Raw genomic sequence first — 15,658 nt, 5'->3', positions numbered from 1 at the left:
GAGCATTGTACCTTAAAAGTCAACACTAAAATAGCGAATCCTTTAGTCCTTTGACGCAGGCAAACAAGCGATAATAGTCAATCGTATAGAACTAGCTTCAAACCCAAGAAGTGGCGCAAAGATAAGACAGTTCATTAAGACACACATATATTTAATCATGAATATGGTTTACCAGCAATTATATCAGCAGAAAAGAAAAAAATATGTATATTTCAAGAGATATTGCTGAAAATATCTCGATAAGCCAACCTGCTCTATAATCATGTGTTATCAGATACACCTGATATGAGATGCTGGCCGCCCTTTTCCAGACTATTACTCGTTGTGGATTCTTTGTCCGCAAGCCCATATTCCGTAGAATGGCTGTTGCGAAGTTCAACATGTTTCTCAATAAAGGTACATAAAAATCCCACGACAGAAACAGATGTGACAATCCACCAGACTACCTTGAGAGCCCTTACATAGATATCAATTACCTGGTTCCGTGTAGGTTCTGGTAAGTCGGATATGCCACCATGTTGCACAGCAGCAAATGCGTATGCACCACCATCTACAAGCAAATTGCGTATTGCTTGATCGTTGATAGAACTGATGTGAGAATTTATTTGGCCATTGAAGGCGATGGAAGCCATGGTAGCACCCCAGACAAGCCCAAACGACCGCACAAAGGAATAGGTACCTGTCGCTACCGCCACATCTGACTCGGGAAGCGCCGCTAGAGTAGAAGGCAGTGTCGCGGTGAAGATGATGCCTGTACCGCCCGAGGCAATTACTTGGTAACCAATACACGCTGCCCGGGAGGAGCTTTCATCTAATGTCGAGAACAAGCCAATTCCGATAGCGCTAAGCGCGAATCCTAACCAATGTAGGGGTATGTATAGGCCAGTCTTAGACATGAAGGCTCCAGCCATTCCACCAAACGGCATGATGGCGAGAGCAAAAGCCAAGAAATAAACGCCTGACATCAAGGGAGTTACTCCTTTCACTCCCTGAAAGTAGACAGGTAGGAAATAGTTGATGGCCTGGAGGATAACTGCTCCTAGAAAGATGATGATGAACCCTCCAGACGATGTTCGGTGCTTGAACAGGCGAGGCGGCATGCTTGGTTCTCGACAAATGGACGAGGCTTGATGTATATGGAATGCGATCCAGCCAAGGACTCCAAGAACAAGGGGCAAGATTATCCTCCATGATTTCCACGAATAGCCACGCGTGCCGCCCATAATCAGGCCAAAGAATATGCTCACCATGGACGGGACGAAGATGGCATTGCCGAGGAAGTCAACTCGAGCAAGAGCATGGCGCCAGCTTGGGCTGCGCTTGTATTTAACGTTGAGAATGAGGACAATGGCAAGAAACCCAAGCCCTGATGCCGGCAGGTTAAGCCAAAATATCCATCTCCAATTCTTCAGCGCCAGAGCACCGCCAATGATGGGCCCAATAGTCGTTCCAATGGCTGCAGTAGAAAGGATAGCACTCAAGTAAGGGCCACGATGCCTGGGAGGGACCATATCGCAGACAATAATATCAGAGAGCACATAAAGTCCTCCTGAGCCGAGACCTTGGATGGTTCGAGCAGCAATAAGCATCCCAGGACTCTGGGCACCACCGGCGAGCCCACTGCCTATGGCAAATAGAGCTATAGCGAAGATCATGGGATTTCTCCGACCAAATATGTCGGAGATCTGTCCAAAGAGTGGCTGCGGTACCGTTGATGTGAAGAGAAATGAATTGACGACCCAAACATACTCTTTGCTACCGCCAATGTCGCGCGTGATTGTTGGTAGTGAGGTGGTGACGATGGTGGCATCGATGGCAGAAATGAAGGATAGCAGACATAGGACAAGGAAGACACACCATACTCGCCATGAGTGCTTAAATGTCTCTGACTGAGCAACTTGAATCTCTTCCTCATGGTTTTCTGTTGCTGATGGTTGGACTTGGTCAACGGGAACATCTGAGCTCACGATTCCACCGGAGTCGCCCATCTTGATAGCTTGCGGAAGACGACTGCGATACGCAGGATACGATGGTTTTTTGCCCTCTTTGTTCTATGCTTCGGAGAAAGTATGTGGTTCTGCAGTTAATAGGGGATCGCTGTTGGTCCAATATGACGACTTCTTCGGTGGCATGAACAGGCACCAATTCGTGTATGCAATGAACAAAGGCCCGTATGCCGATAACCCATCAAGGCGCGCTCGTATAGTAGAACAGTCTCAAGAGCTGAAAGCTGTTAGGAAGCATCCGATTTGTGATCCATTTGACGCAATGTTACGCAGCGCATGCGAGTCCAAGGCTTAGTGAACTGTCCGGTTACTTGCATTGCCCCAATATGACTCTCCTTACGTTGCAACCAGTGCACTCATTCCTCTGCATATTCACACGGCAGTCATTTGTTTTTAGATTGCTACGCTGCACTCTGTCGATCTCTAAACCATGTCTCACATCGTGGGCCAATCCTCCGAGGCTCTCGGCGAGACACAGGAGCCGGTTGCGTAACCGTGCGTTTAAAGCTATCTTGGCCCCCAACCCTATCCAATGGTTTCTCCAATTACAATTCTATTCTGGACATGGGGTTCGGATCCTTCGTTGGTCCCTTATTCCTATCCTCCCTTCAAAATCCTTCCGTCAATCCAACCATCCCGCAGCCGGCGATCACCATGCCCGAGACACAGCGAAACACAGCCTTGTCGGGCATTCCCTCCTTCCAGCACACATAACCGTCCGCAACGCCCAGATAGGCGCCCATTACCGACATGACGATATCCACATCAGCGAATTTGCCTTGCTGGTAGAAGATGAACATCAACAGTCCTAGAGCGGTGGTACGGGCCGAGGAAACCACCATGACGGGCTGCGCAGTGGGCGAGTCTGCGATGCGCGCTGGCAGGCCAAACTCGAGCATGGCATCTCGCGGCGCCCAAAATGGCCACAGGCCGCCGAATGTCGTGGCCGATGCGACGAATAAGGGCACGATATGGCGCCAAGCAAACTGTTCAAACATGGTGGCGGGAAGAGTCTGTCGCCGTAGCTCTTTGCAGGCTGTTCAATAGTACGACGTAGAGTTCGCGAACTAGTAGATAGAAATGTTTGCCAGATGAGAGCCCGATGGATGGATTTGTGGTCAGAAATGAGAAGAAATCGCTCCCTTAAATTCGCGTAGAGCTCACACTGTCTCAACAGGCAGGCAAGCCGCATGGACACACTCTTGCTGTTGGTTTTGTGTATGATCGTCGAATCCTCTGGCTGCATGCACATGTCTTGGTTGAAGCCAACGGCTGTGTCACCTACTCCGCCTTTGGTATGTCGCTTAGAAGGAGCCATGTGATTGTGTCAGAAAGCAATACTCAATTCAATAGATGCGTATCTGAACATTCTGGTCTATAGCGATACGAAACAAGGAAAAAAAAATCTAGCTACTATCAAACAAACATATCTGTCTCGCAGTTTTCTTTCTCTAGAGAAAAAAATGATTATAGAGCAGCCCGAGGGCGGAGAATCACTTTAGTGCTTGCATACGGGTAGATGAAAGTACGCCAAGCGAAGTATCGGGCAGTGGCCTTTTCCTCAAGCTGCATGTCATACTTGGTGATAAACAATGCAAGGAGGGTCTTCATGACTGCGGTCGCATAGAATCGGCCAGGGCTGTGTGCATTAGTTCTCAGTGTCAGCCTGGTTGTCTCAGTCTGGGGATGAGGATGCTGTATAAAAATACACGCGAAATGCTTACCATGCAGAACGTCCTGTGCCCCATAGCTGCCAGTCACCAATGTCGGTAAAGTTGGATGGCGTCCCCTGCACTTGTGAAACAAATTCGCCGGCAAGCTTATTCTTAAGGATGCTGGAATCAACGAATCGAAAGCCTTGGAACTCTTGCGGAGCCGTGTAATAGCGCGCATCCAACATCATACCTCGAGCAGCAGTGCAGATCCATTCGCCTGCCTCGATTCTAGTGCCGTCGGACAACTTAAAAGGTTTCAGAGCCATGCGGCGAGAGCTCACTAAAATACTTGTTACTCGGTATTCAATGCTGTCGGAATATTCTTTGGGGTTTGAGTTGGCTCACCTGATTCTACAGGATTGATCCGGGCGGATTCTTTCATGAAGCTGTCTAGCAGAGGGAAGGCTTTGCCTCCCGATTGTTCGAACTGGGCCCATCCAGTACTCTCAATTTCGTTTCTTAGGGGTTCAACGTACTCTGGGTGAAGACATAGGTGATGTAGAGCAATGCAAGCGGTCTAACATGATTCTATCTTTAGCTTGAACGATCGCGAACAGGATACAGAGACTTATTACCGTTGAGGTTATATGCACTGAGCCGAACCAAAGTGCCATAAGCTCATGGACTATTCTCTCCGCAGACCATGGCTTTGATCTTGGCGAACATTCCATGACCCATTGTATGCAGTCATGCTGTCATACTTGTCAGCGCGAAACATGATGACAGATCTGCATTAAGGAGGGGAGTACATACGTATTCAGGCACAACATGTCCGAGTTTCTTTTGCGCTCTCTCTTCTAGTCGTTCCTCGGCGATAGGTATCAATGCATCGTATATGGCCTTACCCGAGCCAAGATTCTTCGCTATCATGTTGCCAATAAACCTGTTTTGCCAATGTTAGAAATGGTCTGTGAACATGCGAATAATTTCTTACGGTGCGATGGCTTTGGGAAGCACGCGTATAGCTTCTGCGGCCAAAAGAGTTTGCTCAATGAAGCCAATTGCCGCGGCCATAAATTTTTTATCGCGGCCTAACAATCATGGAGTATTAGCCGCTGAAAGAGTTATACTCTAGATTGCATGCAGGGCTTGATTACTTACTAAGCTCGCTTCCAAAGAAAGCGGCTGCATTCGTGACGGAGATTGCTTCAATGATTATTGGGAAAACTGGTGAAGTGTAAGATCCTTTTGAACCGTTAACAGCGCATTCCAGTACAACATCTAGGCGATAACTTACCGTTTACAATCGGCCGCGAATCTTGTGTGCGATCAAGGAGAACAGACATGGACCGGCGAACATCTGGCAAGATGTCGGGGAGGTGATTCGTGAGAAGAGTCCTGAGCGTTCTGATAAGCGGCATTCCATCCGCTCCTTTCTTGTCAAGCCAGTTGAAGTTCTGCATCGTATATCGTGGCTGCAATATCTCTTTAGCAGCAGCCTGGAGAGAGAGCACATCCTCTGAGGCAGCATCGATTTCCTTGATGTGTTCCCATGACGAGACTACGAGATACCGATTCTCAGGTGCTTGAATCCAGAATGGGTTTCCCTCGGCCTACCATTTGGGTTAGAGATATAGGTCAAGATGGAACAAAGTCATATCTAAGGAAGACAGTTACTTTTACATATGCCTCTTGGATCATACTAGGCCCTCTAAACAGAAACATCCAGGCGTCGAAGCGCTGTTTTACTGCCGCAAATAGGCTTGGCATATATGCCAGAGTGCCTGATTTGGCTGAGCTCAATGAATAGCCATATTTATTGGACGAAGTAGGCATGAAGAGAAGGTAGATAACAAAGCTGCCAAAGATTAAAGAGATTAAGGGATCCATAATTGGGAAGAAGTATTGATGCGTAGATAGAGAAATGTATACACAGAGAAGTAATATGACACTGGCTTACTCTCCATATAGTGGACGAAATTTATGCCTTGTCAATATATATACACTCTCGAAGCTTTATCGCTTTTATATAAACAGAACAGTATATTGATTAAAATGCACGTAAGATGTCTAAGGCGAGCAAGGCTGAGCTCTGTAGTCCTATGGGAAGTAAGAAACCATCTGTTCCTATTCTTATGGATGAATCCTCGCATAGCCAGCAACGCGCGTTCGTCTCAAAATCCCTACCAAGACATAAAGAGTCAACACTCGGGACCTGAATCACATTCGGTAATTGGGTACTTATTTCGTCTACATCTCCGTCTGATGTTCATCGTCCACGCCATATACTGTAGAAATATGTCGAAGGCTGTAACTGAATCCCCCTGATGGTCCTTTTTGCAGCGGGAAGATCATTTCCTTTCATGGTTTCATGGAGTAAGATCTGCCATCCGAAAATAAACTTAGCTAGCGTCTCCAGCCATACATGTATATCTCCCTTACATGACGAGGTCGCATAAGGATTTGGATCAGGCTGACCTCGTATTATCTCGCATTGGATTCGGGTGACACAAAATCCAAAGCAAATGTGTCGACTTACTAGAATCCTTGCGGAGCACGGCTCGATGTGGCATGGCGCAGCGCTGTGGCTATTTTACTTGTGTTACCTACGCCAAGATTCCTTCATGTGTCATGGGGGCAAAATTGAGTTGTGGTGGTTTACTTCTGTTGAGACAAAAAAGTGATGTGTCGGTGCTCCTACGCATCTCTAGTCTAATAGTTCTTTATCTGGATTCAATCGCTCTGCCGACGTTTTCATGCCTCGCGTCGCTCCATTTTCTCAGAAGAAGCATTCAATTGCTCGCTAGTTTTCTAATAACACGATTCGTTTTAATAGCAACATGGATCCTTCATTGACGCCGCTTGCCCCAAACCCAGAGGGTAGCCCGCCAGACTTTATGAGCGGCCCCTCATTGGCGCCCGTAAACGTTGCAATTGGATCTATCATAATTGCTTTGAGCGCGATCATTGTCACCTTGCGTCTCTATGCTTCCTACAAACATATCGGGCGTCTATCTCTGGATGACTGTGAGTAGAGACTAAGAAGTCTCTTCTATTTTTGAGCATAATGATAACCATCTAACACTTTTAGGCTTCTGCCTCGGATCAGAGATCGCAGTATTGGTGTATTGGGGGCTGCTGACTGCCGGTAAGCCAGCTTTACTTCATAGAATGAGCTTTTCCATCGTTCGATCGTGATTGCCATGATGCTTATCTCCGTATGCTTCACTGAAAGAACTGGGAAGAGGTATTGGAAGACACGCTTCGGATCTGCCCCTAAGCGTTGTCTCGCCATGGGTGTTAAAAGTAAGTATCTCTAATAAACCATCATGATAAAAGCTAACGATGCCTTCTTTGCCCGAACCTCTGCAGAGGCATGTGGTATCTCAATTCTTTGGCGCCATCGGCAACTGGCTTTCCAAAGCCTCCATCTTGGCATTTTTTATCCGCGTCTTTGGCAGCCTTCGGTGGGTTCGAATTGCCTGCTATGCCCTCTTCGTCTTACTTTCCATGGGAACAATCACGCATATAGGCCTATTCGCAGTGCTCTGCGTTCCGCATGGGCACGAGATTTGGGACTTCAAGCTTATGATGAGATGCGGTACCGGTGCGCCGGTGACTGTAGCTGTTGGCGCTTGCACACTGTTGATTGACATTGCCATATTTGTCCTACCTTTTCCTATCATTTCAAGTCTCAATATGGACAAAAACAAGAAGCGCGGTCTGATCATCGTGTTTCTAATTGGCTTTGCGTGAGTTTCGTCCTTCCGCAATCCAACATCTATTTACTGGAAAGCCCGAGTCTACATTCTAACGACGACTTATCATGCATAGCATCATTGTGACAAGTACCGTTGGACTCGCTTACAGAATAATCGTCATGAACAGCACTGACGACCCAACCTGGAATGGAGCGAATGTATCTATTACCGCGTAAGTTCGCACGTCTGACATTACATGACTACGACGTAAGGCTTGAAGCTAAGATCACTACAGATATGTAGACACTTTTGGAACGATCATTGTTAGCTGCGCGCCAGGTGTGTACAGTTGGTGGCTCAAAATATTTTCACAAAGCAGGCTATACTCTTCTCTTCGATCGATGTCGCTTCTCCGTCCAAGAAGCTTTTCAGTTACACCAAGAGACTACGCTTTAAAAGAGAGATTAAATAGCCCTACGTGGAGCCACCGAGAACAGTATCAGTATAAGCTACCGGAAATTGTCACATCATCGCCGCAACCAATCGGATGGGAAGGGTCGCAGAGGGATGACAGAAACGTTATCCCAGTGTCTACCGTCATTACCCAAACAATTTCTGACAGGGTTGAAAGCCACGGGAGCGGTCATCAGGTGCAAGAGTGTCCATGGCAATCAACAGATACAAGAAGTAGCAGGGCACAGGATAGCTGCTACGTATAGTTATGTACTTCTGGAAGGGATCACGATGAAAATATAGAATTAAAGTGAGATTCATGCAAAGTTAAGTTACATATCACTCCCATATACACCAGTGTTTTTCTGAGGGAGGAGCTGTATAATACCGGGACGAAGTTTTGACATAATATCGACCGGGTCATACTTGTCTCTTATCTCCAGAAGGCGCTTCCTGTTTTCTTCGCCATAACCACCATAAACGTCTTGATGAGCTGTGGAATAGTTAAGAACTCTGTACCTGTGGAATTTCCCACGGGATCGAGCAGCTTTTTCAGCTTTTTCCTCGAATATATTTGCTGCCTTACGGATCGCCTCATCGTGCTTTTTTTCTGTCCACCTCCAAACAGGAGTAAATACTATTGTATGATGTGTCAATACGCAGATATCTAATGTCAATGTGCATAGCCCCAACTTACATATCAATGGCCCATCTTCAGGCTTAATCCCCATAGGATTCCCGATGTCATCCTTTGGCAGCATGCTTGGGAGTAGGGGTTGGCATACGAATGCTGGTGCGAAATCATCCTGGTCTTTTAAAAGCATCGCTCCTTCGGCATAGAGATCGATAATCTCCTTCAATGTTTCGCGATCATATTTGATGGACAAAGCGAGGATATGATACCTAAGAAACTCCATCAGCTCTTTGCTCATTGGATGCTTCTCTTTTCCATCAATGCTTAGATACCTAATACCGGCTTCCATGTGGGTGTCAAGTTCGTCGCAAAGGTCTTTCAGAGTGCGAGTTTGAGTCGTGGATTCAAGAGGCGTAAGATGTTTAAAGTCATCAAAAACCGGAGGTTCTTCAGGACTGCCGTGGGACATAGTCACACTATAAATGTAATTACCATCTTTTGCGGCGTCAGTTCCAATGATGTATGCCTGTGCCAGAGCATTGGCTACGGCTCCTGTTTGAACAAATGTGTCAAAGCTGTCAAAGACTGCCGTCTCATGCTCATGAGCATATGTTCGAGTACCTCCCCAAATCTTTCCCATTTCGAAAGTTTTGAGCTCGAAACGAGTAACAATTCCAAAACACGAGCCAGCGCCTCTCATAGCCCAGAATAGGTCACGATATGATTCCCGAGTGACTTTGAGTACTTGGCCGCTAATTAGGACGAGCTTTACTTGTTTTCAGCCAGTGCTAATTGCGACTCAAAGAAATAAACTCTTACCTCGTAGCTTATAATATTATCGCACGCAAGTCCTCTCTCAGAAGAAAAGAAGGAAATTCCACCTATAGTTATTAGTCAATTAGCGTGACATTGCAAAGGAGGTTGAAGGCCTGGAATAATACACCATACCTCCCAAAACAAGCCCTCCGACCCCAACGCTCGAAACCCTTCCTCCAACGCAACCAAGCTTCAGATCTGCCAGCTTGCTATAAACCTCGCCAAACCTGCAGCCGCTTCCAACAGTAACAGATTTTTGATCCACAGAGATATTGATGTTTTTTAAGTGGCATAGATTAATAACGATACCATTTTCAACATTTGAACCAGTACTATACGTGCTGTGGCCACCAGACTTGACAGCAAATGTAGCTCCAGCCTCCCGTAGAATATCAATTGCTGATACGACATCTTCAGTATCAGCTGGGAGAACACTGCAAGCAGGAGTGACCTCTGTCGCCTGAGCAAGCATATAGAAAGAGGGATCCCGTTCACCGGAGCTTCGATGAGTGGTATCTTGGCTATCGTTAGGAAAGATCACCTTATTGGCACCTAGCTTTTCATGAAGGATCAAGGTCTACAATTATCATTTGTTAGCCGTGTTAGTTTCAGAGAAATGTAATAGACATACAGCTTTTTTGACAGAGTCCATAGCAAGTTCAGTAAGCATATTTGCTCCCTTCGTCGTGCGCTATAAAGATCCGGAGGCTGAGGAAAAAAAGTAGAAAAGTTAAAGGAAGCCAATTTCAGTTACAATACGTCTTTAAGATATTTTTCAGTCAAGGAAATTTGGATATTTCATTCTTCAGAACGGAATCTGGGGTTCACTTCACATTATAAGAAGATTTTTATAACGATCGTCTCGTTTCACAAGATCTGACCTCAGCAGCCACCACATCGTCACAAAGGTATAAGTGTATTGTGATCCAATAGCTGTTTACTAACACGAATTATTAAGCTGTCCAATATTTAACTTAAGTTTATTCTCACAGAATTAAGCTCTGGACTTGTACTTGAAGGGGAAAAAATTCCATTTTGGGTAGGTAGCTACGAGCCAGTGCCAAGATTTTCCCAAAGACCTCCGACAGCTCTTGTAAGCTTCGCTGGCAACCCCAAAGACGAATCTGAGCAGTATTACGAAATGGCAGCTACCTTGTAGCATTTTATAATAAGAAGAAGAATGATCGAAATCGCGTTGCCTCTTCTTTCCGTATTCTCTCGTTAGTGGAGCCCTCGTTGTAAAGGCTCAGTTTAATTGCAGCGTTACACTGCTAATCGTAATAGCGCAATAAATTTCCTTGATCAAGAAGAAAGATTGCCATCTCAATTACTATACCAGAAACACGAAAACGCGGCTCCCTCCATGCGTGAATTAATGTATGGAAGCTGCGCATTTCGTAGCATTACTTTACCAATGATGGTGATCCAAAGAATAAATTATGAATAATTATTGCGAATGACTTTGTGACTTCACCTCATACATCTAGTAGCAGTAAAGGTAATTTGTATATTGAGCTTTTTGCGAAGAGTATAAATTGCGAATAGTCATTAGATATCTAAGCCTCTGGACGCGTAAATCTCAAGAAAAAACTCTGAATAAGGGCACTGGCCGAGATGTGCGTTGGCAAGTCTCCAGCCGCTAGTTGCGAAAAGTTGATGCCTGTCGAAGCCCAGTCGTGCTCTAGAAATCATTGTGTCAGTCCAATAAGCCTACAAATATGGAACTGAAAGGTATTAGAGATTCATACTCTGGTCGTCGGTCTTGTAGTGCTGTACTACGCCTGGCTGGCCATTACACGTCCAGCTCAGGTGGTGGACGTCGTCATTGAACAAGTCCTCTTGCTCGTATTGCTCATCGCACTCGTTTCGTTGCGCCCACCAGCTCAGCCTACAGATGCAGATGTTAGTATAGATAAATAAAGTAATAAAGTACTGAGAGTATTTAAGGACTTACCAGTCTGGAATAGCGGGCTCAATGCCACCTTCGCCTTCACCACCATCATATTTGACGTCTGTGTCGGCACCGCCATGGAACTCGAGAATTGGCAAAGGCACACGAGCAGGCTCACAGTTCTCGTGATTATCATCGTTGTTGGTATAGAAAGACCCAGACGCAGGTGCGAAAGCCGCAAACTCGCCGCCAACAGTGGCGTTGCAAGCAATGGTATCAACAAAGCCTCCGCCAATGGACAGGCCAGTAGCATAAATCCGGGCACTGTCAATGCACCAATTTTTCCTCAGGTCCACCAACACATCCCAGACGTACTGTAGATCTTCTTCGACTGAGGCCGCAGAATAATTTGCGCCCGCCCATGCTCCCCCGAGCCCGTTTGGATACACCATGATCTTGTCTCCTGTATACTCGGAGTCGTCGAGGCCAGTGTCGGCCTCGAAGAAGAAGCCAATACTACTTGAGCCATGGAAACCTAGGATGGTTGGGTACTGGTTATTCTCAGAGTAATTTGACGGTAGGTGTATTCCATAGCTGCGATCCACGCCGCTCGATGTGAGAGTGCGGATCTGCGGGATGCCGTTGAACCAGTGACTTTTGCCGCAACCTGATGTATCGCCCCCAGTGTAATAGGAGGAGGCTGACGCGTAGGTCGCGAATATGGCGAGTAAGCTGATGCTTGTAACGATCATTTTGATTATATGTAGGCGACTGCCGATCGATGACGCTAGCGGGAGAGATCTCACTCTTATAAAAGTTTATAACTTCCACCGTATGTCTACATGGATCTTGAGGCCCTTTAAAGGTTTATAAACAAGGCTTTGCCCATATTCACGTGCTAACCAAGGGCTGTCGTTCATTAGTGAGCTACTATATTATTGCGCAGATATGCTTCAGAATACGAAGCACTAATTAGGAAGGTCTCCAATTCCACGCGACTTTGAATGTTTCCGGCGCGCTAATCACGTTCCTATAAGTCACGGATCCTCCGAGATGCTGTTTGAGGCATATGAGCCGGTCATCGGTCGCCTTTTTTGTCCTGTTGCCTAAGCGAATAGTGGTACCGTTACTACGGCTTTAAATTGATACAACTCTATCATCGCAGAGGCTTGAAAAAAAGTCTGCATCTCTGCGGTTGTGGCTTACAAAATGCTGGGAACGTCTACCTTTTTGCGCCGCTCGGCCACCTCTCGGTAGAATATTCGCTTTGTGACAACGATCGGCTTTCTCAGCACCAGTCCATAAGCCTTCACACATCTATCGGCCCTCACTCAAAGCGAGTTTTCGGGTTGCTACGCCTGCACTCACGCTGAGATTTACAAGGATACAGATATGAGGCGAGCACTTATCTTACCAGTTCCAAGCTCACAATATCACAAAGCTGATAGTCATTAAATGGCCGACAGGGCAGCTCAAACATGACGATTTCTATTTCAGATAGATGGCTTGATGAAGTGTGCTAATAACAAACTTGATGGGGCAAAATAGCTACATGTGGCCAGGCCCTCTTTACCTCCACTTGTTGTTCCAGCCAGCCTGTTCGATGACGAACGCAATGGCAAGCTCAGAAAATCGTGCCATGTGCTAGGGTGGCATTAGCAAGTTGTTTTGCAAAAGCATTCGGAGATTACTCACCTCCAGAGAAAAGATCCCAGTCTCATCATCGACGTTCATTGTGTCCTTGTCAGTATGGATATACGAGTCGTATTCACCAGCAGCCGGGTTGCCTTCCGAGGCAAAGGCAGCGGGATAGCCAAGCTGTGTATAAGACATGTAGTCCGAACCAGCACCACTAGGCTCGTTAGTAACAATGATACATCGTAGGAAGTCAGAAATGAAAGAGACTTACGCAGGAAGCGTGAAGATTTCGGCAGGGATGGAAATGTATTCATTGGCCAGAGCCGCCGCCCACTTCGTCAAAGGCGCATCCGCCTCGGTCTCGATGAATCCAATGGATTCGGTAGCATTCTTTGCAATGAACGCGGTCATATCCTGAGCGAAGAATTAATACTCCGAATCTTTGACCACATGTCCTGATGTACTTACAAACTCCATCATGGCGCCGATTTTAGCTCCAGATTCCTTCTTATATCGCGCAACGGCCTGGCTGCCCAGCAAACCGCCCTCCTCGGCAGCGTACCAATGGAACTCAACCGGTCCATTAGTGGGGACGAATCCGCTCTCTGCGAGAACGCGGAAAGCTTCGAGAATGCTCACTGTACCGGAGCAATCATCATCTGCACCCGGAGCAGGAAGTAGCGGGAACAGGTAGTTCATGGAATCCTGGTGCGCGCCAATAATGGTCAACGGCTGCGAGAAATCTCTCACCTTAGGCTCAAATCGAGCAATAATTGAAGATTGGGGGAATGTATGGGTGAAGAACTCGAGAGATATGTGAGTATGGAACGGGGCATTCTTGATGATCTGAGCATGGTCATTAGTACGTTGATGCGATCGAGCAATAACAATGATGATGGTTCCGGCGACTCATACCTCGGCAATATGATCGTAAAGCCATTGCGAGCTTCGCTCGCCAGTGACACTGTTAAAGTATCGTGTATAATAGCTTGTCATGTGCTTGAGGACATCGTGCATCTTATCAGTAGAGACAAGAGGCAACAAGGGCTTCACTAGTCCATGATGGCTGAGCTTGGGCAAGTCTGCGTACCTAGTATTAGCAATTGCCAAATCAAATATACACATGTACATCATCGAGCATTCAAACTTACGAGCTTTGCCAGCCAGTATGTTGACTTGCTCCTTGTAGAAGTCCTCGTGGCCAGTAATATCGGTGAATTGCTTTCCCTGGCGTTTGAGGCGCATCTTGTCTCCTTCTGTCATCCATTGGGCGCTCGATTCGCCAAAAACGCGCAGCAAGCGCGGCTCGGCCAGCTGTTCAGCAGCCTCGGGATGCAGCGCAATAAACGCATCAACAGGGTCTGGGTACTTCTCCAAGGCAGCAAGAATGGCCGGGTCGACTTGATGCTGCTTGGCTCCAGCGGTGAGGTGGACTTGCGCCTCCTGGGACGCGGAGCCCGTGGAGATCAAGCCCGTGCTCAGTAGGAGCAGCGAGCTGGTACAGATTGACTTCAACATGGTGATAGACAGGCAGTCGCGCTACAGCTCTTGCTACAGTATTAGGACCAATGAAATGTGATGACAGCGCGAAGATGGTAATGGAAGAGCTCCTCACAGTTGATGATTGGGATGTCAAGTTGGAGTCGTGTGTTTGTTTGATGAGACCGTGAAGCTAAGATGGTCTCAGACTCCACTTCTCAAGGCGGAGTTGTCAGGCCAATGGGCCGGATCCCGTACCCCAGAGATAAGACCCCGTGAACAGGGGACGTCTCCAGCTGTTTTATTTCGCACGCGCTGAAGCCTAAAATTGCGAATCTGAGTCTAGCCTGGTGGACAGCGGTTGCAATGTCACAGCTTCGCATAAGGCTACCAAGTTATATGTCCTGCATGTACTTAAGAAAGGCTATATTTTACATGTTTGCATTGCAATGTTACCATGTTTGTAAAGCTTTCAGGAACGTCTGCCAGATTTATACCATCGAGCGCGCTACGGTATGACAAATCGCCCCTTTCCCCGCCATGTACACTTACATGCTGCCTCAGACACCCATACCACTACTGCTGAAGAGTGAACACTGTAGGCAAATTACAGAATGCCTAGCTCTATTCCATGGAATATCCGAGTCCAATGATGGTCACCTCCTCAAGCCAAACACGAAACCTTCAGATAAGATAGGTTTCTACGTATCTATCTACATGTGATTCTGTTTCTTCGAGAAATGACTCAATGAGGAAACCAACTCTGCGTCACGGAGATATAAAGAGTTTTTTATTGGGCCCAGCACCTTCAATAAGATATGCACATCTCGTGCCATGTTATAATCTAAAAGAATGGTCGCCAATCTCGGCCACCAGTTTATTTTCCCGTTGCAATACATTTAATGAGACTAAATGTATAGCGCCTCATGATAATAGAGCATTATAACACTGTAAACATCCAATCCCACATTGTAACCATAGTACAAGTAATTTTCTGAATAGGCTGGATCACCACGATGATGCTGGGCGAGGCAGGCTATGGATAACATGCATAAGGCTCGGGCACTCACACATGTAAGAGCACTTAATAGCGGATCTGCTGCATTGCCAGCTCACCAGAGATATGTTCAAGAGGTGCAGCAAAAAAAAAAATTAATTAAGCTCTACAACCTACAGTACCCGAGCTTCTTGGAACAAAAAGATGCTATTGTTTGGAGCAGACAGTGAAATACTTACAAGCTTACCCCATAATGCTCTAAATCAGATACAGGTTATGAAGTCGGATATTGCAAGTTGTTTTGGAAAAAAAAACCCAAGCTGCTCAAAGAGGTTAATTTTAGCATCTAAGTATATGCATATCGCTATAGCTGTAGTGAATCTAAGTC

At 46.5% G+C, this 15,658-nt stretch overlaps 6 protein-coding genes across 6 annotated transcripts; 1 reads left to right on the top strand and 5 right to left on the bottom strand.

Annotated features, from left to right (window-relative positions):
• Positions 1 to 260: 260 nt before the first annotated feature.
• On the bottom strand, positions 261 to 1,988 carry TGAM01_v200283 (hypothetical protein; the record flags this gene model as incomplete). Its single annotated transcript, XM_018803234.1, has 1 exon — positions 261 to 1,988. The coding sequence occupies one exon, from the start codon at positions 1,986 to 1,988 to the stop codon at positions 261 to 263; it is 1,728 nt and encodes a 575-aa protein (XP_018663640.1).
• A 1,485-nt stretch (positions 1,989 to 3,473) lies between these two features.
• Positions 3,474 to 5,551, bottom strand: TGAM01_v200282 (ent-kaurene oxidase; the record flags this gene model as incomplete). Its single annotated transcript, XM_024548528.1, has 9 exons — positions 3,474 to 3,645; positions 3,731 to 4,001; positions 4,067 to 4,238; positions 4,297 to 4,413; positions 4,475 to 4,604; positions 4,656 to 4,752; positions 4,823 to 4,906; positions 4,959 to 5,274; positions 5,345 to 5,551. The coding sequence occupies 9 exons, from the start codon at positions 5,549 to 5,551 to the stop codon at positions 3,474 to 3,476; spliced, it is 1,566 nt and encodes a 521-aa protein (XP_024406743.1).
• Positions 5,552 to 7,006: 1,455 nt separating this feature from the next.
• TGAM01_v200281 (hypothetical protein) lies at positions 7,007 to 7,690 on the top strand (the record flags this gene model as incomplete). The annotated part of the gene is made up of 3 exons (XM_018803236.1): positions 7,007 to 7,413; positions 7,496 to 7,594; positions 7,666 to 7,690. The coding sequence occupies 3 exons, from the start codon at positions 7,007 to 7,009 to the stop codon at positions 7,688 to 7,690; spliced, it is 531 nt and encodes a 176-aa protein (XP_018663642.1).
• Positions 7,691 to 8,147: 457 nt separating this feature from the next.
• Positions 8,148 to 9,935, bottom strand: TGAM01_v200280 (FAD binding domain-containing protein; the record flags this gene model as incomplete). The annotated part of the gene is made up of 5 exons (XM_024548527.1): positions 8,148 to 8,452; positions 8,513 to 9,215; positions 9,269 to 9,330; positions 9,398 to 9,842; positions 9,897 to 9,935. 5 exons carry the CDS (start codon positions 9,933 to 9,935, stop codon positions 8,148 to 8,150), a joined length of 1,554 nt encoding a protein of 517 aa, XP_024406742.1.
• Positions 9,936 to 10,821: 886 nt separating this feature from the next.
• TGAM01_v200279 (hypothetical protein) lies at positions 10,822 to 11,908 on the bottom strand (the record flags this gene model as incomplete). The annotated part of the gene is made up of 3 exons (XM_018803238.1): positions 10,822 to 10,946; positions 11,014 to 11,153; positions 11,220 to 11,908. The coding sequence occupies 3 exons, from the start codon at positions 11,906 to 11,908 to the stop codon at positions 10,822 to 10,824; spliced, it is 954 nt and encodes a 317-aa protein (XP_018663644.1).
• Positions 11,909 to 12,725: 817 nt separating this feature from the next.
• On the bottom strand, positions 12,726 to 14,312 carry TGAM01_v200278 (peptidase family M28; the record flags this gene model as incomplete). The annotated part of the gene is made up of 6 exons (XM_018803239.1): positions 12,726 to 12,800; positions 12,852 to 13,008; positions 13,066 to 13,208; positions 13,263 to 13,640; positions 13,710 to 13,876; positions 13,946 to 14,312. The coding sequence occupies 6 exons, from the start codon at positions 14,310 to 14,312 to the stop codon at positions 12,726 to 12,728; spliced, it is 1,287 nt and encodes a 428-aa protein (XP_018663645.1).
• Positions 14,313 to 15,658: the final 1,346 nt, after the last annotated feature.

Source organism: Trichoderma gamsii (assembly GCF_001481775.2).
Source record: "Trichoderma gamsii strain T6085 chromosome Unknown Scaffold_1.2, whole genome shotgun sequence".
NCBI classification, from domain to species: Eukaryota; Fungi; Ascomycota; class Sordariomycetes; order Hypocreales; family Hypocreaceae; genus Trichoderma; species Trichoderma gamsii.
Note: the sequence above shows the minus strand (reverse complement) of the source record. Positions and strands in the feature narration are given on the sequence as shown.